This window comes from Vigna unguiculata, chromosome 8, assembly GCF_037176805.1.
Source record: "Vigna unguiculata cultivar grain cowpea cultivar isolate G323 ecotype 2 chromosome 8, ASM3717680v1, whole genome shotgun sequence".
Classification (NCBI taxonomy): Eukaryota; Viridiplantae; Streptophyta; class Magnoliopsida; order Fabales; family Fabaceae; genus Vigna; species Vigna unguiculata.
The window spans coordinates 32,632,079-32,659,510 of record NC_140799.1 but is presented as its reverse complement, the minus strand read 5'-3'; the positions used below and the strand labels follow the sequence as shown (position 1 = coordinate 32,659,510).

Genomic DNA, 27,432 nt, shown 5'->3' with positions numbered 1-27,432 from the left:
AAAAATTGAGTTCATATATTTAAAAAACATCAATTTTTTTATCTTAGAAGAACATTTTTTTTGGGTAAAAATATTAATAAATAAATATTATACTATGAGAAAGATATAAACAACTGCATATATATAAAAGGAATATTCTAAGATCATTTTGAATATTGTTGGATGGAATAGAGTAGAACATATGCAATGAATTAATGACCCAATGTTTGATGTGCCAGCTTGACTTTCAACATACACAATAACTCATATTGACCCATATACTTATAGCTATTGAGGCTATAACATATTCTATGTATATATTTATTTATTATCTTTCAAGATAATAGGCATTCAAAAATTTACATAAATTTATAATAAATGAATTTTAGATCAATTTTATTAGAAGATGTAAAGTGTAGGCCACAATAAAAAGTTAATGAATAATAATTTGGAAAATTATATTTGGATACAAAGTGAATATTTTTCAATTTTATAAAGGAATACAAGTAAATTTAAATATTTAAGTAGAAAGCAAATATTACTTGATTTTAATTTTGATTTGATCATATATAAATCATGTTAAGTATTGTTTAAAATAATTACTATAAAAATTCGTTAATATTATTTAGATAATGTGTGATAATTTAAAATCAGTTACTATAATGTAACTGCATAGCAAGAAAAACAGGGTATGCATTGACCTTATAAGGTAGTTTTACTCGTCTAAAAAACTACAATATAAATATAAATATAAATATAAATATAAATATAAATATAAATATAAATATAAATATAAATATAAATATATATATATATATATATATATATATATATATTTTGCAGAGGAAAATTGAACGTGTAAAATTTAGAGGTGCCACTAGAAAAAATCCACTTAGTGAATCCAATTCGCCTAGTGAATTTTGAAGAAAACTTAAGGGTGAAAAATTCACTTTTTTACGAAAATAGTATGCTACAAAGGTGGATTTAGAGTACAAAATAAGGTTGAATATATAAAGTTTAATATTTCAAACACGATTAGGTTTAATATTTGAATGATATCTTCTTATTGATGTTATAAAATGATTTTTCTTTTCTTCTTATGACATGTAATCTTACATTATAAGAGCTATTATATAATATCTTAATTAATTTTTCTACATCTTACACTATCAAGTCACTCCTAATATGTGAAATTTTACTTCAATAAAATGATTTTATATAAACTCCACCTTAACTAATTGTTATTTGTTTGCTAATGTTTTTAAGAAAAAACAAACCATTTTACTAAAAAAAAACCTCAATCCGTTGAATAAAATAATTTCTCATCCCGAAAAATAAAAAATAGAAACAGTTGGAAAAGTAAAGAGTGACGTGGGTCAATACCATTGGCCAAAGAACTTCCACATTGGCACTGATGCCGGCCATGATGTTACAATGTTCCACTGAGCTATTGACCTGGTATCACAACAACCAAAACCATTGACCTAGTTTTTTCCAAATAAATCATCAAATTATCATTTAATTTTCAAACTGTAAAATGCCACTCATTCTTATCTCTATAAACAAGTTTGTTCAAACAGATGTTAAAATTACAGTAATTTTAATTTTGAAGCTTTATTTGACAATTTTTTCAATTTCTTTTCAAAACCTAAAATTTGGAACCCAGTTTATCATCATTATTATTTTGAGTTCATTCTTTGACGTGGTTGCATGATTGCTAGAATATTTGTATGACTTTGACTTTCAAAATGTTAACTTGTAAAGGCAAACCTACTGTTGCTGGCAACTTGTGTTGATTGGACTGATACAAACCATGAATGAAGAAATGGTCTGAGACAAATAAATTATGAGGCAAGAAAGTAACAGATGAGCAGAATGAATATGAAACCTTCTCCTTTATATTTTTGACACAAGAAATGATTTGGTCTTTGAATAACTCTTCCATCTCTAAATGAAGAAAACATCGTCTCCCAAATTTCAGCAATCTAGCCAAAGGAAACAGAATGCTAATCTCCAAGTTCTTGCTACAGTCAATGATGAACAGAGGCATAGTTCTGCACTCAAATATTTCAAGAATGCTGTGAAGAAATGTGCACAAGTTTTTTCATTGTTTCTACTTGGCAAAAGAAAATCAGCTTCATATGTTGGTGGAAATGATGACAGAAAAAATACATCTAAAGTCAGAGGGGTGGCATCATGTAAGTATGATGATGAAAATAGAAAAAAGTTTTGGTTTTTTGGTGATCTGAAATGATTTTTTGTTGTTCTTGCTAAAGATCATCCCTTTATGTTACTGGGTTCTGATGGCAAATGCCAAAGCACTTCAGGATGATGCTTTTGTAGAATTCTTGAGTGAGATTTTCTTAAATTGAGATGTGCCCTAATTTGCAGCATCAACTGATTTATCTTCGGAGAGTAACACCAAGAATTCATCAAAATGGAAGTTTTCTTATTCCTACGCTTCATCTAGCACTGCAAGTGGACAACTTGGAATTGGAAACTTCTCTTTTGAAGAAATTTACAAGTCAACTGCAAAATTCTCACCAGATAACGAAATTGGACAAGGTGGCTTTGGAACTGTCTACAGGGGAAAGCTAAGTGATGGATCCATAGTTGCGGTAAAGCGTGCCAAGAAGGTAAATTAATGTTCATATTTGACTGTTTCCCATCTCAAAATTGTCTCAATTGTGCTGCAGATGATGAAAGTGAAACATGTTCATCAGATACTATAATTCTTACAAGCACAGTTCATTAGACTGCTATCTTTCACAAATGTGATATGAGCCTAATGTGGTGAATTCCTTGCAGGAAGTAATACACAATCACTTACATGAGTTCAAGAATGAAATATACACCTTGTCTCAAATTGAGCATCGGAATCTGGTGAGGTTGTATGGATATTTGGAACATGGAAATGAGAAGATCATTGTTGTTGAATATGTTGGTAATGGTAACCTTCGAGAACACCTTGATGGTAAGTCCTGTGTATTAAAAAAAAGTTACTGAATCCGTTCCCTACAACACAATGGTGAGTTAAAAGTAGTGAATTATATTGCAGGGATTCGAGGAGAAGGATTAGAAATGGGGGAGCGTCTAGACATAGCAATTGATGTAGCTCATGGAATAACTTACCTTCATATGTACGCAGGTATGTTCATAGAACTAAATTAGAAAGGAACAAATCTGTTACAACATATTTGAATTCTGTATAACTGTGATGTATATAATTGAACAGTGAGGGAAGGGTATTTGCAACATCTGTTGAAGTAACCTTACTCTGCGTCTTGTATTGATGATTAATACAGATAATCCAATTATCCATAGAGACATCAAAGCATCAAACATCTTAGTGACTGAGAACCTAAGGGCCAAAGTGGCAGATTTTGGTTTTGCACGGTTATCTGATGATCCTACAGCAACTCATATTTCAACTCAAGTAAAAGGAACAGCTGGTTACATGGATCCTGAGTATCTCAGAACATACCAACTCACAGAAAAAAGTGATGTTTACTCCTTTGGTGTTTTGCTTGTTGAAATGGTGACAGGAAGACATCCAATTGAACCAAAGAGACCCCTTGATGAAAGAGTGACAATCAGATGGGTAAGTGTATCAGTTCTTCAAAATTTCAACTTCAGAGTTAAAATTACCACATTACTTTGGAGTAAGCAGTAACTGTTTCAACTATACTTATGAAAGTCAAACAAAACTTCAATCAAAATTCTGAAAGCAAGAACTGAACTTTTTACCGGCATGATAGATACACATTATCTAGTTAGGTTAGTGGGTTGAAGGAACAAGACTTTTTGCCCAAATAATAAATAAGAGAAAGGAGGTATATTGTGGCTTGTGAGAGAATTGATGCTTTGGGGAATGGGAGGTATCTTATCTAGAGAGAAATACCTAATTCTCTTTATGATAAATGCTACTACCATCACACATTATTTGGTTGAAATTGATTGAAAACTAAGTTTTCAGCAAACTTTAATCAAATGGAAGTTTGTTCTGTCTTTCTAATTAGATACTATCTGTCGGTGTACATGTGAGAAAAAATAGGAGATGCTATTGCTATTAGTTACCTTGAAGATTAAATTATCATCTATAATAATTAATAAAAACATAAACTTTTAGAAGTGCTTTTTTTTTTTTTTTTACATAAGGCAAGTTTATACTTAACATTGTGCTAATTGTTGTTCTTTTCACGTTAATTTTTTTTTTTGAAAAAATTATGCACACATAAGTGCAATAGTCCTTTTCCTTCTTTTCTGGCCTAGTTCAGCTGTGAAGATTTCTTATATTTGAAGTGCACAGTCAATAAATTCCATGATCATAGAAAAATAAATTTACTTGCTACAAGGGAAGTCAATTTCGGTTTCTCTGTTCATAGAATATGTGTATGGAAGATGTGATATATAAGCATTTTTGCTTAATCCAGTGAGTCATGAAGTTAGATCCTTACAGTCTTCCATGCTAAACAGGGTCAGCTTTGGTCATGTTTCCAAGTGATTCGGTAATTTTTGTGAGATAATTAGTTATGCAGATTACCATGTTGTCTGGTGGAGATCCCACATTAACCAGATGAATTTATATCATATAAGTGGGTGCAAACCCTATTTTAAAAGCAAGTTTTGTAGGTTGAGTTAGGTTTAAAGTTCACTTCTTAAGATGATATAAGAGTCATCCAAAGACTATCCTAAAAAAATTTGTTGTTTGTTGGATCTATCGTATCATCCACTATCAAACTACTATTAATGTTAGTCCTATACTCAAGATATATATGTTTCGGCGTGAAGTGGTGTGTTAAAGATCCCACATTAACTAAAGATACGACAAATTTATTGTGTATAAATAGATACAAACCACCTTATCAAGTTTGATTAGAAATATGGTCAAATTGTCTTATAACTAAATCATAGTATTTTACATCACTTAAAAATATGAACAAACTACTTTACAAGTTTGATTTTTGTGAGACTGAATTAAGCTTAAAAAATTTAGGTCTGAATCTAATGTGAGAGTCTAATATGTAGTTACATGCTCAAGATTAAAGAAACATAATTTGCATGGATGCAGGCAATGAAGATGCTGAAACAAGGGGATGCTGTATTTGCCATGGATCCTAGGCTGAGAAGAAATCCAGCTTCCATCAAGGCAGTAAAACAGGTTCTCAAGCTAGCTTTCCAATGCGTTGCTCCTTTGAAACAATCACGGCCACCTATGAAGAACTGTGCAGAGGTTCTGTGGGAAATCCGCAAAAGTTTTAGAGATGAAACAAATTCTGATCATCCTTCTCTTCCTTCTCACCATTCTGCAGATTTTCCTCAAAGGGAAAAGAATAAGCATACAGTGTTTGGCATTGAAGATGATGACAGCTATAAATTTGTCTCTGTACCTAATCATATTCATTCATAAAATTTTGTTCATTGTTTGTTCAGAGTTGTCAACATCTTGTCAGTTTGTTTTCTGCCTCATTGGCCTCAATATAATTGTAATTTTGGTGCTCTTGTGATATAGATTCTATTCCTATTAGGTCTTTGATTGATGAAAAAAGGTTTAAACTCTTTGATGCAATTTAAATTGTATGCATCAGTGTAACTACAAGGAAGGAAAGTTGGCTGAACCTTGGAGGATTAGTACAGGCTAGATTGGGCTTAAAACATGAAAAAAGAAAAGAAATCAATACAACTTTCTTAATCCTTCAGTCTGCAAGTTCTTCTGATATAAGATCCTGTTCTCATGAACCTGATTAGGAGAAAAACAAGAGAAAAATAAAATGGATGTTTTCATTTCTTTTATTTTTCTTTTCTACAAGTGCTTATCCAAAGAATTTGAGAATCATGTGGATGGAAATTATGTAAAGGTAACTTCATTAATTTCTTCTATAATTGTAAATAAAACTCAGGCAAAGGACATTTATAATTATTTGTAGCCCAGGTTTTTGTCACATATACTGGCCTTGTCCCCACTTTGCTGTTCTGTATCACTGGAAAAGAAAAACAATAAATGGTACCAAAATCTAAGTGTGGCAAGGTAGCATGCTGCATAATTAAAGAAGTCTCTATCAAAGAGTGTCAAACTGCACAACCTTTGTCTGTTGTTGCTACTATTTTCAAACGAGTCTAGATTCTCTACTGAATTTATGATACTTTTTTTTTTTCTTAACCTTTAAAATGTATTGATGTTAGTATTTTATATTTTTTAATATATTTTAAAATATCAAAATCAGTATCCATCGGTATATTTTAAAAATTGAGAAGAGGGTTAACACAAACAATTGAACAAGAGAATGCAAATTCTTTTCAAACCAACACTATCTTATCCCTTCACATGATAATTGCTTGCTTCTCTCTCTCATCTTTTGTGTTTGTGTCACTTCATTCGCCACTCTCATCTTACATTCTCCCTTTCTGGTCTAGCATAACTACCAATAGTGAAAAATATTCTTTTATCTTTTGACAGGATTTGAACAATCAACACCCAATTTTCTGTCTAGTTAATTTTCCTCTCTTTCCTGTTCTGCCTGAAATTGTAAATGGTAATACTCTTGAATTGATGCTTTCTGTTTATGATAATTTTGGAAGACAGTGAAAAGTTTGCTATTATGAATAATTGGGTGGGTTTGATTATTAGGTAATTGTGCGACTGTGAGAGAGAGTGATGGGGTTGAGTGCTATAGGTCACATTTTCAATGTTGGATGATGTATGATATAAAGGGAAGTGTGATTCATAAGATACTATCTACCATTCTATGTACAAAAATGTTGTATTCAAAACCAATAGTAACACAAACTACAAAATTTTCAAATTTACAAAATGGTTCGTTTTCCCCTCTCATGAGATGCTCTTTGATGTGATGAGAACATGGAAGATTAATCAGATTGAAGAAGGATATTGAAATCATTTAAAAAAAATACCAGAAAGTGAGTAATAAAGATAGTGATAAATTATCTTTTTAAGATTATATAACTGAGAGATCCATAAAATTCTTATAAAGAGAAAAATGATTTTTCTTTCAGAATTCATATCTCATTGCAATGCATGATTATTTCTTATTATAAAAATATGAATGATTCATCTCTCTTGTGCTTTTCATCTTTCTATGTGACAATTCAGCCACTTCATTGCAAAAAAAGGCACAATCAAAACTACAAAAGAAAAAACTAAACTTATATTGATCCACTTTAGATCATATCTCTTGGCTGTGGTCATTTCATCAAAATGAATGAAACATATCTTCTGTCAACATATTCAGTCTCAATATGCATATGCAATTCAGGTTTGTGAAGAAATAGCAGAGAAGGTAATTGGAAAGTAAGTAGAGTTCAGCTGGTTTATTCTTTTTGCATTGAGACACAGAGTAATAGAACATTAGAAACCATGTTCATTAACACATACTAGGATCAGGTGAAAGTTGTAATGTTCTTTGCTATCTACTCATACGGCAATTGCTCACAAAAGTGAAAATTTTCACAAGCCATAGAATAGCTTTAAAATAGATAGTCTTTTTTAAGAAAACATCCTGCAAATATTATGAATCACTCTATTCTGATTTCAAAATCTGCCAGTTACCTAGCATAAGCAACATTGGCTTCACAATATAAGTAGTACATCCATCCACCAGAACAGAAAAATACAACTATCTTTACAACCTTGTTACTCTTTGCCCTCAACTATCTCACACACACTTGTGAATGTTTTATCTGTTACTCAATTTTGTAGGCATAGAGAACGAGGCAGAACTCAATGGCTGCAACATTCATAGTTGAATAATATCCAACACTGTCATCTTCACTCTCACCACAACCCTCCATAACACTCCCTTCTTTCTCATTCTCAGGTTCTGGAGGCCCTGGCTTGAAGATGAAAAGCCCAGGTCCTGAACCAGACCCACTAAACAACCAATCGTGCACATCCCAAAACACTTGCACAGGTTGTTTGTTAACCATCACAGTTTGGTTCCCCCTGAACTTCCACTGCAGGTTCTTGACATTGATCAACAAAACCCCATCTATGGTAATCCACATCTCAGGGTCATTAGGACCCCCAGTTGTGCAGTCCACAACAATCTCACTATCTTTTCTCTTCTCATCAAACTGAGCCTTCGTTGAGAAGCTTTTCTTGGAAAACACGTTTTCTTTCTTGACCAACAACATAGCCTCAACAAGGGCAGGTCTAGATTTTGTTCTCTTGTAAGCCTTATTATCGTAGTCCCCCAACAACAACACAACCTCTTCATCACACACTAAGGCTACGTAGTAGTCGCTGCTGGGTTCCGGGGAGCCGGAGAATTTCGCCGACCGGAGATCCCAATACAGCTCAATCTGGTTGCCATCAACCTCAAAGGTTTTGTACCCTTTTTTGCTCCAAAAGTGCCAAGGCTTCACGTCAATCTTGCAACTATACTGCACCTCACCTCCTACGCTATCAATCGTGATGTGCAAGGAATGGTTCATGTGATTTTTGCACCACAGCACAGATACGTTCCTCCAATAGCCCATAATATTGGCTTGGTAGAAACATGTGACGGTGCTTTGTGCTACTTTGCTAGGCAAAGGCTCCTCTATGGTTCTGTCGGGTAGAATTGTTCCCACTGAATGTGATCTTAAAGAACGATGGAAATGCATCATCTTGTCACAGATTTTGGAAAGGAACAAAATTTTAGACCCCCATTTGCGGCATCAAAAGAAAGAGAGCAAATTTTTCATGCTGGAATCTGATTTCATGAAATCCTTGTGAGGGGAATCAATGGAACTGTAGATGACCCTTTGGAGAAGCAATGGCATATTGGTCGAGGAATTCAACGCAATTTATGAAAATTCAAAAAGATAAAGTAGTTGCTGTGACTGATGATGATGAGGTTTGACGACAATGTGAACCTTGATTGGTGATGGAGTTGTGAATCGAAGGGAAATTTGTGTGGGCTGAGAAAGAGAAAGGGGAAGAAGAGAGGGTTGAGGAGAATGTTTGTGTTTTTATTCTTTGGAGAAAAAGTCTCCATTTAGAGGCTAGAAAGAAAATGTGCCCGAAAGACAAGGAACAGAAGCTAATGAACCGTGCTTTCAACAAAGTTTCTTCAACTTTCACAAGTTGAGACAAAAAAAAGGAAGGTTAGTTAATACTAATTCTTTGTCTTATGGCTCCACCACCTACGATAATGTTTTTTTTTATATTTCTATCCACTTCAAATTTTAATTACGAATTATTGGTTATTAAAATTTAATTGCAATAACCTCCTTCTAATGCTAGGGCATCTAATTTAATGTATAATTCAAGTTTTTTTAAAAAAAAAACATATACAAATATTAGAGATAACTTCATTTTAATTAAAGTTTTTCTAAAAGCATTGCGGGATAACTTAAAAGAATTAACATAATAATATTATAGATAAAATATAAATAATTTCTTTCATGGACTTAAAAAAGTTACAGTTTATTAAGTATTTAATTTAAAGTTATGAGATACTCGAAACAAAAATAATTTATTTGAGCCTGAAACTGTGGACTTCTATTAATTTTAAATTTCAAAAGTCTTTTGATTGCATTATACGAGAGAAAATGAAAAGAAAGAGAAAAGTTTGAAAATTGAATTGACAAATAGAAAGTAGACAAGAAATTTAGATTTTTTATTTTCATATTAAATTAAATATCATTACTTATAGTTTTGCCTTATCACTTTGTTTCCTATGTCCCATTAGAGGCTAAATGAAAGTGTTGTGTAGTGAGTCTTTTCTGTGTGCTGGCATCGTTTGAATGGTCAACTAATAGTCAACTTTATCCACTAATTGATCATTCAAAATTATAACAATACATTCAATTTTTTCTCAAATTTAAATCCAAATTAATATAGATAAAGACTTTACATCTCTAAAATCCCAAACATATCAATTTTTCTCCACACATGTTTTTACTATCCATCATAGATCATCATCAATCATATTGAATAACCATTAAGAAAAAAACTCACCTATACTTGTCTAGTTAACTTGCAACACGTTAATCCCAAGGTTTGCCCAAACAAAACCGATCACATGGTTGAAATTGATATAAAAATAAAAGGAATAAGTTTGAAATGTATGAACTCTTCTAATTCAAACTCATTAAACTTCTATTGATCAACCTTAGGCCCTTTACTACATGGTTACAATTGCTTCTTTTATGACAAGGTTGACTCTTGAGTCATTTTTTCTTATGCTTCTCAATAATCTTAATAGAGGAGTATAAATTTGTTTATGCTAGCTTCACAGTGAAAATGTAATATAGTTAGTTGGCACAAACATTACATTTATTGGTTGCTGTAATGTATTAAACTCAAAATCACATAACCAACTAATGTAACAGTAATAATATAATATGAAAACAGAACAAAAGCGTATCCTAAATTGTTCAATGCACAATTTGGATTGTATTCTTTAAACAACTCAATACATCGAATTAGAAATAAGATTGGCATAATTTTTTGATAACTTGTGAAGGATGTGGGCTTAATAAACATTCAATTTCTACAATTGGGAATCAAGGTATGATGAGGTAAGAAATGGAGAATTATACATAAAAGTTGAAAGTTGAACTTAGAGAAAGAAGGTTTCGGAGAGAATAAGAGAGAAAGTTTCATACTACTCAATGCTAATTCTCTCTCACATAATCACGCCATTTAACACTCTCTTTCATGACCCCACAACTCGTATGTGGTCCATTTGCATTTTCTTTTCTGGACATGTGGCTTCTATCTTCAACTATTTCTTCCTTTATACTAGCAACAAACCTTTCGTTTATATCAATATTGAGCCCATGACAACATTTCTAGTCAATCTTTTGGATGATCAAATACAAAACATCTTAAATATATTTCCAAGGTTTTGTTTAAATTCTCCATTTGGCCATCTGACTGTGGATTGTAGGCTGAAGTCATTGCCAAATTTGTGTCGTGCGCTATAAATAGTTGCTTACAAAAATTGCTCATAAACACCCTATTTGGATATGATACAATAACTTTTGGAAATCCATGTAGTTTAACAATGTTCTGAATAAAGACGTCAACCATAATTTTGCTATCAAATCCAAGCTTTAATTGTATAAAATGAGAAAATTTTGATAATCTATCGACTACCACCATAATATTAGAGTATCCACAAGGTGAAGGCAACAAGATGATGAAATCCATAGCAATATCTTTCCAAATCAGATTGGGAAAGGAAAGTAGTTGAAGTAATCCTATAACAATGATCAAGTTACTTTGGCTCGTTGGTAGATAACACATTCTTGAACAAATCGTCTTGTATCTTTTCTCATTTTATGCCAAAAAATTGGCCACTAATTCTAGCAATGGTGTGGTGAATACCAGCATGACCACCAATTTTTGTGGCATGAAATTCACTGATAATCAATTTGATCAAAGTCTTATCCCTGGGCAACAAAATCCTTCCTTTCCATATAAGCACTTCTTGCTGTAAGGAATACTTTCCATTTTTCCAAGCATTGTTCAAGCAGTCAATATAGATTTTCATCATTTAATCATCCTTCTTCATTGCCACCGTTACTTCATGGAGCCAATTATTCACTGGTTATGACCAAGCCATATGAGGACTCCTAGATAAAGCATCCGCTGACACATTTTCTTTGCCTGGAGAGTAATGAATTGTAAAATCATACCCAAGAATTTTGGGAGCCATTGTTGCTACTCCAGAGTTTGAAGTTTTTGCTCAAGAAGATCTTTCAAGATCTTTTATCTGTCTTAATAATTAACCTGTGACCCAACAAATAATGTTGAAATATGGACAACGAAATTGTGATGGTATTACATTCTCTTGTGTAAGCATATGGATTTTGCATCCTTGATGATAAATTTTTTGAAAAGTAAGCAATTAGATGTTTATTTTGGCATAACAAAACACCAATATTAGATCTTGAAGCATCAATTTTTAAAATAAATGGTTCTGCAAAATTGGGAATGGCTAAAACAAGAGTAATGGTAAGAGTTGGTTTTAATTCTTAAAAACCCTTGTTTGCAACTGTAGTCCACTTAAATGCATCAATTTTCAATAAGTCAGTAAGTGGGGAAAGAATTTGAGCATACCCCTTAACAAAATGTCTATAATAGCCTGTGAGTCCTAAAAATGCCCTTAACTATTTGACTGGTGTTGGATTCTTCTAGTTGTTAACAACTTCTAGTTTCTCATTGTCCACGGTTACTCCAACAATTGACAAGGTATGTCCCATATAGCTAATTCGTTGGACTTCAAATGTGCATTTGGAAATTTTGGCAGAGTTGATTTTGTTTTAGAATTTTTAGCACTATTTCCAAATGATGCAAATGATCCTTCCAATTAGTGTTATACACTAATATGGCAAAAAAAAGAGACAAATCTTCTCCAACACCCACTGGAAATCTAATTCATTAAACACTAAAAGGTTACAGGCGCATTAGATAAACCAAATAACATTACAACCTATCGCAACCGAAATCGTGACAGGACAGCGAACCAAAATAAAATTTGAAAATAAAAGAGTTTGGAGTTGCCACCATAACTTATTATGAAAAACTACGAAAAAAAGAATAAGGTCTACAAAAAATTAGATTTTGGGTCTAGAGTCAGTTACGCATGAAGAAGATATTAGCACCCCACAACATCGGTCCTAAGATGGTACCCTCAATTAAACATGCAAAAGGATGTGATTTTCAAAATATATAATTTTCCAAAAAAATAATAATAAAAGAATGTACAAAAGAAACAAAAATAATTTTTTGGTTTTTTGTGTCTGACAATGATTAATCATCGCTCCTACGTATCTCCATTTACAATGGAGAATCAGGGTTACGTAGAAAAAACTATTTAGAAAAATGTTTTGACCTTTTTAATAATTTTGAAAAACTTTTTATTTAAAATTTTAGTATTATCTTAAAATTGGTGTCACGCGACGCGATCAACTGGACATATACTAAATAAATGAGAAAAAATATTTTTTGATGATTTAAAAAAAATATAATAAAAATTGAAAAAAATAAATCAAAAGAAAAAGAAACTGACAGTGACGTACCATCAAAATATTTCAATATATTTTCTTCTATATCAATCTCACCCTCTCATTTTGTACATTACAATTACTTTTTCTCTTTTCTTTTTCATGCCTCATTTTCTAGGATTTTTGTTTTTTTTTCCAACAGAGATAAAAATGAGATGTGTATGTATAGGTGGTAATGAGAAAGAAAGAGAAAGTGCATAGAATGTTTTCTTCTTTTTTTTCTCTTTTCTTTTTCTTTTTTGCTAAAATTAAGGTTTGAAATCTTTGAAGAAAAATTTTATTTCACCTTTTTTTATTCACCATTAACTAAAATCCATTTCATTTTTTTATTTTTTTCCAAAAATAAATTTATTCACCCGAACGAAATTTGGTGTTGACTGTTGCCCCCTCTATATTTAAATTTTACTAGATAATATAAAAGTTTGACTTTTTCATATTATCGTAGTAAAAGATAAGTAAATATAGAAATACTAATTTCGTTCGGATTTCAAAAGAAAACAAATTTAAAGACAAACTTGACCATTCCGAAGGAAATGGTCTCTATTTGAAAGAAAAAAACTAGGTGACTATTACCAAGTAGAGGATCTCCATCCGATATACCATGTTTTTGTTTTTTTTTTTACTTTTTGAAAAAACCAAATTAGACCATTCCCGTGGAAAAGGTCTATTCATAGGATTCAATGATCATTACCATGTAGAGGGCCCGATCTAAAAATCCACATTCTTTTTTGTAAATTTGACATTTTGAAAAAAATATTAGGCTAATCCCGAGGATAGGGTCTATATTTAAAAGATTCAGTGACCATTATCATGTAGAGGGTCCCAATCTGACAAAACACTTTGTTTTATTATTTTCTTTTGACTTTTTGAAAAAAACATATTAGACCAATCCTAAGAAGATGGTCTATATCCAAAGAAAGAAATCAACGACCATTGACTCACAGAGGGCTTTAATGTAAAGAAATCGATGACCATTGCTTCGTAAAAGACCTCGATATGACAAAGAAATCAATGATCATTGTCTCGCAGAGGGCTTTGATGTAAAGAAATCGATGACTATTGCCTCACAAAGGGGACTTAATGTAAAGAAAAACCATTACCATTGCCTTGTAGAGGGTATTGATGTAAACATAAGGAAAACAATGACCATTGTCTCGCAGATAGTTTTGATGTGAACATAAGGAAATCAATAATCATTGCCTCACAAAGGGTCTTGATGTAAAGATAAGGAAATCAATAATTATTGTCTCGCAAAGGGCCTTTATGTAAACATAAGGGAATTAATGATTATTGCCTCGTAGAGGGTCTTGATGTAAACATAAGAAAATCAATGACCATTGACTCGCAGAGAGTCTTGATGTATAAAAGGATAACCTAGATTTTGCTGTTGAAGTGACGACAAACACTGCGTGAATGCCTAACATTTGTGAGACTTACACAAAAAATTGACATTTCTATTTTTTTTTTCCAAATTTTTTTAATTTTTTTGGAAATGATTTTCAATTGGTTTTGTGGAGTATGATGGATGACATGATGTGATGATACATGACATGTTGTTATTTTCTTTTTGAACCTATATGATGATGCATACATGGATGCATGACTAGAATTTGCCTTTTTTCATTTTTCATTTTTCCTTTATTTTAATTTGACAACAAGGAAAACTAGGTTTAGAGGCTAGAAAAAAATGGATTTGAGGTAAACAAAACTGGGTTTGGGGGCTAGTGTGGAAATTGGGCTTGGGGGTCAATGTGAAAACTGGGCTTGGGGACCAATGTGAAAACTGGGCTTGGGGACCAGTGTGAAAGCTGGGCTTGGGGACAAGTGCGAAAATCGAGCTTAGGGGCTAGTGTGGGAACTAGACTTGGAGACCAGTGTGGAAACTGGGCTTAGGGTATATTGGTTATTCATATGAATGAAGAGTACCATGAATTTGAGAAACATCATAGAAACAAATTTGGTTTTTTTTTTTTAATTTTCTTCCTTTTAAAACCCAAAATAAAAGGATTCGACAATCATTCATATGAGTGAAGATGATTTTGATTGAAAAGGTGGAAAATATTTTATTGAAAAAGATGGATTATGTATGGATGACTTAGTATGATGTATGAAATGCCTTATGTATGAACTTTCCTTTTGTATTTTTTTAAAACAAATTCAAATTGATCCCCATTTCATTGTTATTTTGAATTCATGGAATCATTCTACTTTGAATTTTTTTTACTTTTCCAAATCATTTCTTTTTTCTAATCATTTATTTTGAAACACTATTTAACATGCATGAAATTGTCAAGTACTTGAAAAGACTTAGATGCGGTCATGAAGATTAACTAGGGAGTTGCCCCAATTTGAATTGGTATCGATGCACAAAATATGTTTGGGCTTTCCGTAGTTATTGATGGTATGAAGGAGATGATGGGGACTTTAAAAATTTGCCCCTAGTGTGAGAGCCTAGAATGGCCTCAGGGTGCAAAAGCCTGTTTGACTTTTTCCAATTGAGGAGATTGAAAAATGACGGGATTTTCACAAGTTGCCCTTAATGTGATCACAATCTTTAATATAAATAAATGCCCTAATTCAGAATGAATGATGAGAATATATGATGTACTAATAAAATGACTGTCCCAATTTGAGTTTGGGATTGATAAAGATTATTTTAAGGTTGATCAAGGTTGAGGCTTAGAGTGGGATGGAATTTCATGAAAAATGAATTGAAAGGGGACAACCCAAATTTAACTTAATTGTCTGATTGTTCATGCTAATTTTGAAGCTTTGAAAACATGTCACCTAAAAATAAATTGTGCTAGTGTTTAAAAGCAAATCTCTGAACACACTTCTTTAATCCTTTTTTTATCATTTTTTTAGAACAAACCTGTTAGCGAATCAAAATTTTTCTCTAAATTAAAACTTTCGAAAGATAACAACCAATCTTTGATCGGTGTGGACTTTATTAGGCTTGTATCATGGTCAAGGATAAGAGTATGGATGTAAATAATAGTAAAGACCCAAAAAGTGATGTGAGGGTTGTTTCAAACAAGGATATTTGAATAATGTTAAATTCAATATTTGTTTGACTTTTTCTTGTTCAAATTTTGCTTCTCTTTTTCTTTTCTTTTCTTGATATAACCATTTCTTTTTTTTTTCTTTTTTTATTTTGATATTTTTGTATTGGTGAACTACCAGTCAGATGAAACAAATACAAACATTATGTCAACCCTTAGTGTGAGGGTGACCCTTGTTTAGGGTAATTTGGAAGAATATTTTTTGGAAGACTCAAATTGGGTAGCAAAGAATAATTATTTTTGTGTGTTTTTTTTATAAAGAAACATGGCCACACATCATTTCAAAACATGGTTCTTTTTCTCAACAATTTTTAATTCATATGGAAAATAATTTATTTCATATGACAGGATGCCCTTGTTTTGTTTTTGTTTTTTTGTCTTATTCTTGACTAGACGATCCTTCAGAGTTTTTAGTTTAACAAACTTTTCTTCATTTTTTGTGTGTTAAAAGAGTTGTTTGTGATCATCTTAAGGCAGTGCCCATTTTTATGATAAACCTTCATGAAAATGAAAACAAGGTTTATGGTGGGAGAGATGGAAAGGGAGATGGATTCGAGCAATTTCATGCATGCAAGATTAGATGAGTGCTTCAAAAGAAATGATAACAAAATATTTTATTTCTTTATTAAATCCACAGATTTGACCAAAAAATGTTTCATTATTCTCTCATTTTTCATAAGAAAGATTCCAAGAATTTGGTGATAAGGAAAGTGGGAAATAATTTGAACTTGTTGTAGTGTAAATTTTTTTTTTTGTTTTTTTCCCAAAATTTATGCCGATGCATGCTATGTGTTTGAATCTTTGAACAAGGTACCATGAATGACCACAAAATGAAAATGCAATGCATGTTTGTGCATTGCAGGCACACTTATTCACATGATATGCTAATGAAATGTATGTTTATGCCTTAGAAGACATTTTTTCCTTTTTCTTAATAATGGTGCGATTGTGATGAATTTATTATTATATACAAGGAAAGGTGAGGGTAAAGTACGCAGAGAGTCTCCTTTTAGTGCCTTAAATTAACATAGATTTTTTACGCTTAAAGTTCTGAGGCGAAGCTCACAAGGATAGCTCCCTAATACTTAAAGATCAAGGTCATTAGAGTTATGATCCACTTCATGGCATTTTCCACGTGAGTTGGTAAACAAATGGAAGTGGGAGTACCAATGAAGCAAACAACTCTAGCTGGGGTTCTCACAATGACCACTTGGGAAGTACATCAAATGTGACACTACTACACAATACCTTCTAATTCTAAGCAACTCATACCCGAGTATAGGGTCTCACTCATGTAATGAACAAAATGCGTGTGTGCAAAGGGAGAATACAATGTATACCCAAACACCCGCCTAACAAACATTCCAAATACCAAAATAAAGAAGAACATACACATACAACTATTCAAAATATCAAAAAGAGACAAGAATATACATACCCGAAAAGAAAAAAAATTGGGGAAAGAAAAAATATAAAGAAAAATCACATCAATTTTTCATATCCAAATAAATGGCCGGACTCTCTAGCTTCCCCAATGGAGTCGCCATCTATCACAACCGAAATCACGACAGGACGACGAACCAAAAATAAAATTTGAAAAAAATAGAGTTTGGATTCGTCACCATAGTTTATTTTGGAAAATTACAAAAACAAAAACAAAAAAGTAAGACACGGTCTGCAAAAAACCAGATTTTGGATCATGAGTTGGTTACGTGTGGAGAAAGTATTAGCACCCCACAACGTCCGTCTTAAGACAATACCTTCAATTAAACATACAAAAGGATGTGATTTTCAAAATATCTAATTGTCCCAAATTGGTGTGCAATAAGAATGTAACATAGTGTATTTACAATTTGTCAAGACTAAACTTTATCTACTTCATTTTGTTGCATCATTAATCATCTCAATTCCATATTCATGTTAAAATAAACTCACAAATATACTCAAATCCTTCAAGTTTAGATTTTAAAGATATTTCAATTCTTCAAGAATCACAAATTAAGCATAGAAACAATCTACATCACAATTTTACACAAAAATTCAGTGTTTTTACATATAATATCAACAAATAGAAACTGCTCTCCATGGTGGAGAGCTTAGGATTTTACAAAATTGAAGAATAAGAAAGAAATTGAAACTTAATTTTTAATTTTGTAGCTTTCTTTTCTTTTAACTACACATTTTTTTCTCTTTTTTTCTAGTAGTTGGACTTATTACCATAAAATCAATTTATATTTCCAATATATTTTTCTCTTATTATAATACTTATAAATTTATGTTCAAAATGATGTAGATAAATTAAATATTTTTTACGTTTTATATTTTAGTATTTTAATATTTTAATATTTTTATTTATTATTTATTTTATTCGCATAAGAATGTTTAATTCTTGAAGTGTCGAATAATATAAAGTCTTTACAAAGCAATATAAATCGTCTTATATCTCAAATTCTAAAGAATATGAGACTATTAAATTTATGGTAGTAAAACATAGGATTAGATTTGTATTGCGTAAATTTAATGGATAAGTTTTGTTGTTGATTTGAATTTTGTAGATTTTTTAATATTATAATTTTATCCATATTGACAAGGACTAAAGTGGTGTTTCACTATGCAGTAACCTCATTCGTTATTTTTCATGCATGGAATTTAGTTGAGCATTGTCTATGACGTGAAAGTGACTTTGATATGACATTAAATCTACGCAGTTTCTTTATAATATTTATGAAAATATTATATTTACATATTTAACATCTTAAAATATAAACGAAATGCATATATTACTAGTTAGCTCCCTAATTAGATGAAAGAAAGTACGTGATTAGTTACTCATTTTAATTACTGAAAGATTAATATACTAATTTATATACATCCAAATAAAAAATTTTACATAAATAAATTATTCAATAGTGCATTGCCTTATACCTTAACTTTTTTCGCTTTCAACAGACATTTTAAGGATTTTATCAAGGAAAAAACACTTTCTATATCTTATTTGTAAAAAAAAAATCTATTTCAGTGATTAAATAAAGTACCCATTCATTAAACGTCTCATTAAAACTGGTTAATTAACATTTTATGCAAAAATTAGTTATTAACAAATGGAAAGAGGACAATTAAATGGATTCAAGTGTTACTTTGTTGTGAGTTTGTAGTAGATATTGAATATAAAAAAAGTCATATAATTCATAAATAATAAGAATCAATAATTTATCGTCAAAAAAATTGAATTTAACATATTGTTCTAATATTTTTTATGAATCAATTTATAATTCATTAATGTCAAATATATTTTTTAAGTTCATAAAATAAAATAGAAAAAATGACGAAAAAGATGAAGATAAAAAAGAAGTTTGGTGCATTGTAGTAGTTTTTGTGAAGATAATGGTAATGAAATGAGATAAGGTTTATGTTGTAAAGGAAAGTGATTGATGTGACAAATGTTGTGTTTTGAAGATACCCTCCTATATCAAACACATAATCCAAGTAGTGGGGAACACAATTCTTCCTTGTTATGAGAGTGTGTCACTAGGAAATAAAATGCATGTTCAACAAATAATAATAATAATAATAATAATAATAATATTATTATTATTATTATTATTATTATTAGGTTTATTTCCCTCTCACTCCAGTTCAGGCTTGCAATCCAACCACAGCATTGTTTTTAAGGTTTAATGAATATTGACTAAATCAATAGTGCTTTTGTTAATGTCCAAAGTATCATTATTATACTTACTATATTAATTTTATTTCTAAGCATTTATTGAGTAGATTGAAACTTTCACATATACATAAATATAATTACTTCATCGATGGTGATATACTTAATAAATTTGACCCCGGACACGACACAATTCATTATGTGATGATGACATGATAATTGACATAATATTAATCTTATATTACAAACAAAGTTTGAGATAATTTTTTTTTTACAAAATTAAGGTATTTTTTATAAAATATACTAAATTAACCAATTAATAAATTGAAAAAAATAAAAATAAACAAGTTAGATTTCAGAAGCAAGTTCCATTAGTATAAAAATATTGTAAATATTGTTTGGGTAAACATAAAAAGTATCAAATTTTGAATTGCATATTTTCTTTACAGAGTAACTAAATCATGATTAAAAACAGTAAAATCTCCTTATTTTGGCACACTTATTAGACAAGTACATATCGATAATAAGTAGAAAACAATTTTCGATTATTAGATTAATATTAGCATAAATTTAGAGGATATTAATTTTAAAAAATTGTTATATTTCAGTGTGGTAAAAAGAAATGGATATTTGACTCGGATGATGTTAGAAAGTGGGAAAGAAGGGTTACAGGTAGTTTTTGTTATATTCTTATAATTAATATATGGAACAAATTATATTTGTTTCACATAAATCCATATAAGACATCTAGTGATCTAAAAGTCATTTCTGTACACAAGGTTGAAAGTATAAACTATATTTAATCTTTCTCCTATTATATTATTATTTACTATTATTTTACATTTCTACTTACGAAATCATATTCATTTAAACTTATATTCTTGACAAATAGATTTAATTGTGATTAAATTTATGTTCTTTTAATTGTATAAAATTTTTCCTAATTATTGTTCATATGAAACTCGTTGGAAAATGATATGCTTTCAAAGTTGAAACCGGTTAAGAAAATATGAATTAAAATCAACAAACTTGTATAAACAAGAAAAATGCTTTATTGATAGAAAATATTTCATTATGACAAATTTTACATTTTGGTATATATACTTACGAATATAATTTAGATGAGGTAAATAAATATAGTAATACTCCAATGCTAAGTTTGCTATTATTTTGTAAGATTGTGACAAACAATATATTAATATGAGCCAACGAGTTGGAAAATAAGATGAAGGAGATTGGGTTTAACGCTCAACAGCTTAGAAGGTGAGGTAACAAATTGTTTGTGACTGAGTTATACTCAGGACTATTTGTTCGTTTATATAACTTTAAACTTATATATTTTCTTGACCTTAGTTGGTAGGATGATATACTCCCAGTATTCAACCGTGTCTTTTTTAGTTGTTGAGCTTTTATACTTGTGCGTGGAACCGTCAAGTTGTTATACTGGGCATGAAGCCACCAAGATGTTATACTTGGCAAATAGTTAATATTTTTCTACCTTGGCAGGTAGTTTTATAAATTTATACCTTGATGAGTAGTTAATATTTTCCTACCTTGGTGGGTAGTTAGTATTTCTCTACCTCGATGGATTGTAATCAATTTTAATTTGACAAGTAATTAATATTTTTCTACCTCAGTGAATAATATTGATTTTATGTTACCTTGACAGGTAGTTTTATAATTTTCTACCTCAATAGGTAGTAATGATTTTACTACCTTAGCAAGTAGTGATACTTTGGTACTTAGGTAAGCAGTATGCTTTTGCTACCTCGATGAGTAGTGATGTTTTGCTACCTAGGTGGGTAGTATGTTTTTGCTACCTCAATGGATAATGATACTTCGCTACCTATGTGGGTAATATGTTTTTGATACCTCGGTAGGTAATGATACTTTGCTACTTCGGCGAGTATGCTTTTACTACCTCTGTGAGTAGTATGCTTTTACTACCTTAACGGGTAATGATGCTTTGCTACCTAGATGGGTAGTACGCTTTTGCCACCTCAACGATTAATGATGCTTTGTTACCTAGGGGGTACTACATTTTGCCACCTAGGCGAGTAGTATGTTTTTGCCACCTAGGTGGGTAGTACGCTTTTGCTACCTTGACGAGAGTAGTAATGCTTTGCTAACTAGGCGGGTATTAAGCTTTTGCTACCTTGACTAGTAGTGAGGCTTTCCTACCTAAGCGGGTAGTATGATTTTGATACCTAAGTGGGTAGTGATACTTTTCTATCTAGACAAGTATATGTTTTTGCTACTTCAGCAGGTAGTGATGATTTTGCTACAATGAATGTTTGGTTAAGCAAAGCTCAATAGCCAAGAAGGCTTAAGAGAAATGTTGATGATTAATTTGAATACCTCATTTGGGAGGTTTTTCGGAGTTAGGTAATTGCAAATTCAAGTTCTTTCTTTTCTTTTGTATGACTTCATATGCACAAACTACATATTTGAATATGGCCTCAAAAGCATCTTTATTGTTCTAGTTATGATTAGGATGACACTACATCGCCTTGGTTCTAAATGATGTTTATAAAAGAGATGAGATAAACTTTTATAAAATGAAACTAAGACCAAGCAAGAGAATATATATATAATAGAATAAGAAATTTATATTAAGATGTCCAAAACCAAGGTAAAGATATGAACACTAAGTATATTCGTATTGCAAACTATATGTTGTAGAAAGTGTTATACTAGAGCTTATAGTTGGTTATTAGCTCAACATACATACAATTTATAGTTTGAATATGTGATACAAACTCCTTTATTTGATATAGCTTTAGAGAGAAATTTTGACAACTTACCATAGGGTTATGTTATATCAATATCCATCGTCTGAACAAAAATAAATTATAATCTCTACGGGAAGCCTCAAATTACTTGAGAAAATAAATGAAAATTAAGGAATCCTTGTAACTTTACTTGAACACAAATGGTAACAATTTAATTTTCACATGGTTTCACTAATTTCCACCAAAATTATAATTAAACTAATTGTTTTAGTAAATAAAAAGGATGAAAAACCTGCCACTCATCAAATAATATCTAGCAAAGGGGTCAATATTATCTCTTTCTTTCATATATGATGCCAACAAGAAAAAAAAAAGACAAAGATTGTCACCATAATTTATAAATTAATTTGTTTATCAAACATATATGGTGCATATAGTTTACCAAGCATAAAAAAGTATGAAAAGAAATAATAATTAAAAAAATGGAAATCTATCTTAATCTCAACATCTGAATATGGTGTTGTTCTAAACTTGAGATATATAAAAATGAACATTAAGAACTACATGAATGCAAAAAAGACATGCTATGCTAACTTGTTATGTAGATTGTAAGCTAGTCATATATGGTTTTCCTTAACAAATAATGTTCAACCAATTATCAATAAATGCCAAAATCACATCCTTTTATCGAGTCATAATCACATTGCTTCAAATGAGACAATATTCCGACCCTCCCATTATATCATAAAAATATCTTTATAACTTGTAGTTGTAAACATGATTCTCACATTCTAGCCATGCAATTTGTCATGTCGTAAAGTAAGCTCTGTAATTTCTAATGTATCACAACTTACACAATCTAGTATTTGATGTTACAAAGGCAAAGAAAGTTCTTAGGTCTAACATTACATACTTTAGGTGATTTTCAAATAAAACACGATATGTTAAAAGAATGTGGGTAAAATAGAGAATTTTAAATAAAATTTAATTATGATATGTTAAAAGCAAATAAAGGGTTGAATTATTCTAAAGAAAAATAATCTCATATATATATATAAATATATATGACAACCTACAATTTTGGCGGGTCAAGTGAGATGGGCCAAAACAGACTGATTGTTAAAAATTTCAACCCAACTTGCTAAATTTTAGGAATTGACGAACTAAATCGCTATGCCAAAACCCTTTTTCCATTTTTAAAGATGAACATGCACTTATTGACCATAATAATGAACAAGACAAGGAATGAAAAGAAACTAGATGGTAGTTCAACAACCTATAGGTGTATTGAAACTTCAACCCAATCAAGTTTATCAAACCTGTGAAATTTAAAATGTGAAGTTGAATGATGTAGGAACAGAAAGTCCTTCAGAAAGTGACTATTGGTGCATGGTTTTACCATAAAATAGATCTTTCCTTGAGTATATTGATTATGATTTTGAAGAAGTGGTTGTTTAAGTGTAATTTTTTGACACTTGTTGCTGAAGGCAGAAGCATGGTTACTGTTGTTAGTTAGCTTCAGGTGATTGTTTGGTGACGTTTGTCGAATTTTAAAATGCAGATTTGGGCCCTCATATGCGTTACTGTGTTAGCCAATCATGTGCAATTTATTTTACATTTTTTACAAACAGTTTCACCTTTCTATATTGTAAGATAGGTTAATTAGGGTAGAGTTTTCTTTTCTTTATATCTAATTTCAAGTCTTGATAGTTATTATCTGGATATGATATAATTGGAATTTTATGTATATGTAAAAGTTGAATCATTTCATTTTTGTATATTTTATAATTGGTTTAATAGTATCTTTGTTCTATTATTTATAGTGATGATTTAATGTAATTCCCATATTTTTTAAAAGATTTCAATGTAATTTTTTCTTTGATTAACATTAACTTTATTTGTCGCATCTCATAAGATTGGATACTAAATATATAAAAGAAGCAAGTATTTTGAATGAGTATATATATCAGTTTATTATCTTCTCAATGATCTAATTACGTTAAGTTCATTTTAAAAATATAAGAATAAAAAATAAATAAAGAAAAACATTAAATTATTGTTGCAAATAATATAAAAACTAAAAATATTATCAAACCTTTTATAGGAATATTGATGCAAAATATAATTTTATATGAAACATTATTTCTTCTCTCGATTTTGTAGGAACTTTTGTTACTCGGAATCACTTGCATCTTTTTCCTGTTTTTAATGACCATTTCTTATAAATTGAAGAAAAAAAATGAAAAAGAGAATAAACTACCAAATTCCTTTTATTTATTTATTTTTATTTCAAGGCCTATTTGAAAACAAAAATGTTACATTTTTTTAAATTTGAAAGCATCTTTTAAAATAAAAATCCGCCAAACTAAACATTAACTTGATGAGTAAGTAGTCAAACATCATAAATACTCTTGAATCCGATTATTAATTTTCTTAGCAGAAACGTGATTTGAGGTCTATCAGAACACGTTAATGGTTGACTTTGTTCTTATGCTCTCGCATCAAACCTTTTACAAAAGTTAACTCAAAAACACGAGGTTGACTGGTAATAGATATACTTCAATTTTCTTTTAAAAAATATAGCGGAAAATTACGTTTTTTTTCATCATGAATTTGGTATTTCTTCTGTTGAAAAATTACTATTTACACGTTTTTGTAAAAAAGATAATACTTTTTTAAATTTAATTAAGTTTTAAATGTTTGTATTGAATATTTATAGTATTTTTCATTTTATTTAATTATTTTGATATTTGACCGTCGTCAATGAGATTAAGTAATTCTTTTGTTTTTTCAATTTACTAATTAACTCATTTATTTTACTTTGAAAAGCAATTAGACATAATCTATTGGCTTAAATACCTTTTTCGTCCTCATTTTCGTAGTGTTTGTTATAGATGGTCCTTAGTTATACCAAATGTTTAAAATGGTTCTTATTTTCGCAATTCGTGTTCAATTTAGTCCTTTTCTGTGACGTCGTTTAAATCAATAACGGAACACTGTACATGTGTCACTGTTTTTATGTTGTATTGAAGTGTATTACGTGTACTGTACATGTGTAGTGATTAGATATTTGGGGATAAATAGGTGAGCTAGGTTGGACAATTGAGGTGTATTCATGTTTAACATTCTCTACCTCACCAATTGCAGCAATTCACCAACTGTCCAACAATTCATTTTCAAAAACAATTTATTTTCAAAATCTTAGTTCACTTATTTATCCCCAAATATCTAATTACTACACACGTACAGTACATGTAATACACTCCAATACAACGTAATACAAACAAACAAACAGTGCTACATATATAATGCTCCGTTACTGATTTAAACGGCGTCACAGAAAATGACTAAATTAAACACGAATTATGAAAATGAGGATCATTTTAAACATTTGGTAAAAATGAGGACCATTTTAAATATTTGATAAAAATGAGGATCATTCGCAACAAACACTATAAAAATGAAGACTAAAGTAAATGAAGTTGTTAACATTAGTGTATAAACAATATGTGCATTTGAAAAAAAGAAATTTATTCTTTTCATATAATTAAGAATATCAATTTGTTTATCATTTTTCAATCAAATTTATCAAGATCCATCAAATTATCATGTTTTAAAAAAAATTTAAAATTTAAGCCTTTTAAGTGCTTAAAATGTTTATTTTTTGGAAAATCTACATTACTGATTTTAATAAGCCTAATCTCTTTCTACTTTAAAAGTAAGTTAATCGATTGAGTTAATATAGATTACAAAAGAAAAATACGAGTTGCAGATCTTAAGAAAATATTTTACGATGCCAAAATTTGATTTATGGAACGTCAAATATGTACTAAAATTAAAATAAAATATTTTTATTTATGTATTATTTTTTATATACATAAAAGAAAATTGTGGAGAACAAGGTTCCTCCTACACAAAAAAATTTCGTCGCTGACGAGTTGATTAATAAGTTCAAAACAGAAAAACAAAAAATAAGATCATGTAATTTCATCCACGACAAAATCAAACCGTAAATAATTTACACAAAAATAAAATATATTTCAGTAATTAATAAAATAATTTTCGTAATAGAAACTCAATTAAAAAATAAATACTCAAATGGATAAGGTATTCAAAACTTAATTGAACTTTTAAAGAGAGTAAAATTCACTCCCATATCTTTCCATTTAAAGAGTATTAATCTCTCATTGCCACAAAAAAATATTTGTATAACAAAAAATTAAATATTATAATTTATCTTTCCCTATTTATGGCTATTCATCTTTCCATTTCTTAAAAGTTTGTCTTAAAATTATAGTTGAAAAATTAGAATTTGTATGTAAAGTCAATTTACTAAAAACACGTGTATCAAACGCAATTAATTAAGTTCTATTCTATGTTTTTAAATTACTTTTTTAGGGTCCCTGAAAAATGTTCTTTGTGCTCCAAAAATATTAGAATTGACTTTTTTTTTTCATATTATTACTTTTTCTTTACGGGCAATAAAGTGTCTTTTTTTTTTTATTTCCTATTTCTTAAGCGTGAAACTAATTTTTATTTGAATGAAGTTACTCTACGTTAAGTATAAGGTATGTGTAGAGCTTACGTATAAAGCTACGTATAGAGCTTGCTCACATTATTCCTAAGCAATCCAACTTATTTCCGTGATTAATAATTGATTAACTAACTTTCGGTTGGATCAAAGATGTGGTGACCTAATTTTTTTGTCAACTAGTTGAAATAATTTGAATTGGTTAATGTTTTAAGAAAATAAGAAGATTTAGTTACAGGTAGAAAAGTTATATGTTAACAATTGTTTTTTACGTTATTTAGTCATATGTTAGAAAAGTTAATAATTTTTATTTAAACATCAATTTTTCAATATTTTCTTTTATCTTACTTTTATCTAATTGAACCTTAGACTCAACATGTTTATTTAAATCATCATTATTTTTGGAATTAATTAAGATGTACAAAAAATTAAATATACAAAGTTAAG

At 30.1% G+C, this 27,432-nt stretch overlaps 2 protein-coding genes and 1 long non-coding RNA gene across 4 annotated transcripts; 1 reads left to right on the top strand and 2 right to left on the bottom strand.

Moving 5' to 3' along the window:
* Window positions 1-1,899: 1,899 nt before the first annotated feature.
* Window positions 1,900-5,479, top strand: LOC114193283 (calmodulin-binding receptor-like cytoplasmic kinase 2). Its single transcript, XM_028083013.2, has 6 exons — window positions 1,900-2,177; window positions 2,371-2,615; window positions 2,788-2,953; window positions 3,038-3,127; window positions 3,285-3,580; window positions 5,051-5,479. The coding sequence occupies exons 1-6, from the start codon at window positions 1,931-1,933 to the stop codon at window positions 5,387-5,389; spliced, it is 1,383 nt and encodes a 460-aa protein (XP_027938814.1). The 5' UTR covers window positions 1,900-1,930; the 3' UTR covers window positions 5,390-5,479.
* Window positions 2,014-3,286, bottom strand: LOC146884416 (uncharacterized). Of its 2 annotated transcripts, none has more exons than XR_014983961.1 (3): window positions 3,112-3,286; window positions 2,810-2,994; window positions 2,014-2,669 (listed from the first exon to the last, which is right to left on the bottom strand). It is a non-coding gene; the product is annotated as an uncharacterized LOC146884416 (long non-coding RNA). The 2 variants fall into 2 exon arrangements; XR_014983962.1 differs by having other exon boundaries at window positions 2,810-2,960.
* Window positions 5,480-7,503: 2,024 nt separating the features above from the next.
* Window positions 7,504-9,064, bottom strand: LOC114195340 (DUF868 family protein (DUF868)). The gene has a single exon (XM_028085766.2). The coding sequence runs from the start codon at window positions 8,602-8,604 to the stop codon at window positions 7,681-7,683; it is 924 nt and encodes a 307-aa protein (XP_027941567.1). The 5' UTR covers window positions 8,605-9,064; the 3' UTR covers window positions 7,504-7,680.
* Between the last annotated feature and the right edge of the window lie 18,368 nt (window positions 9,065-27,432).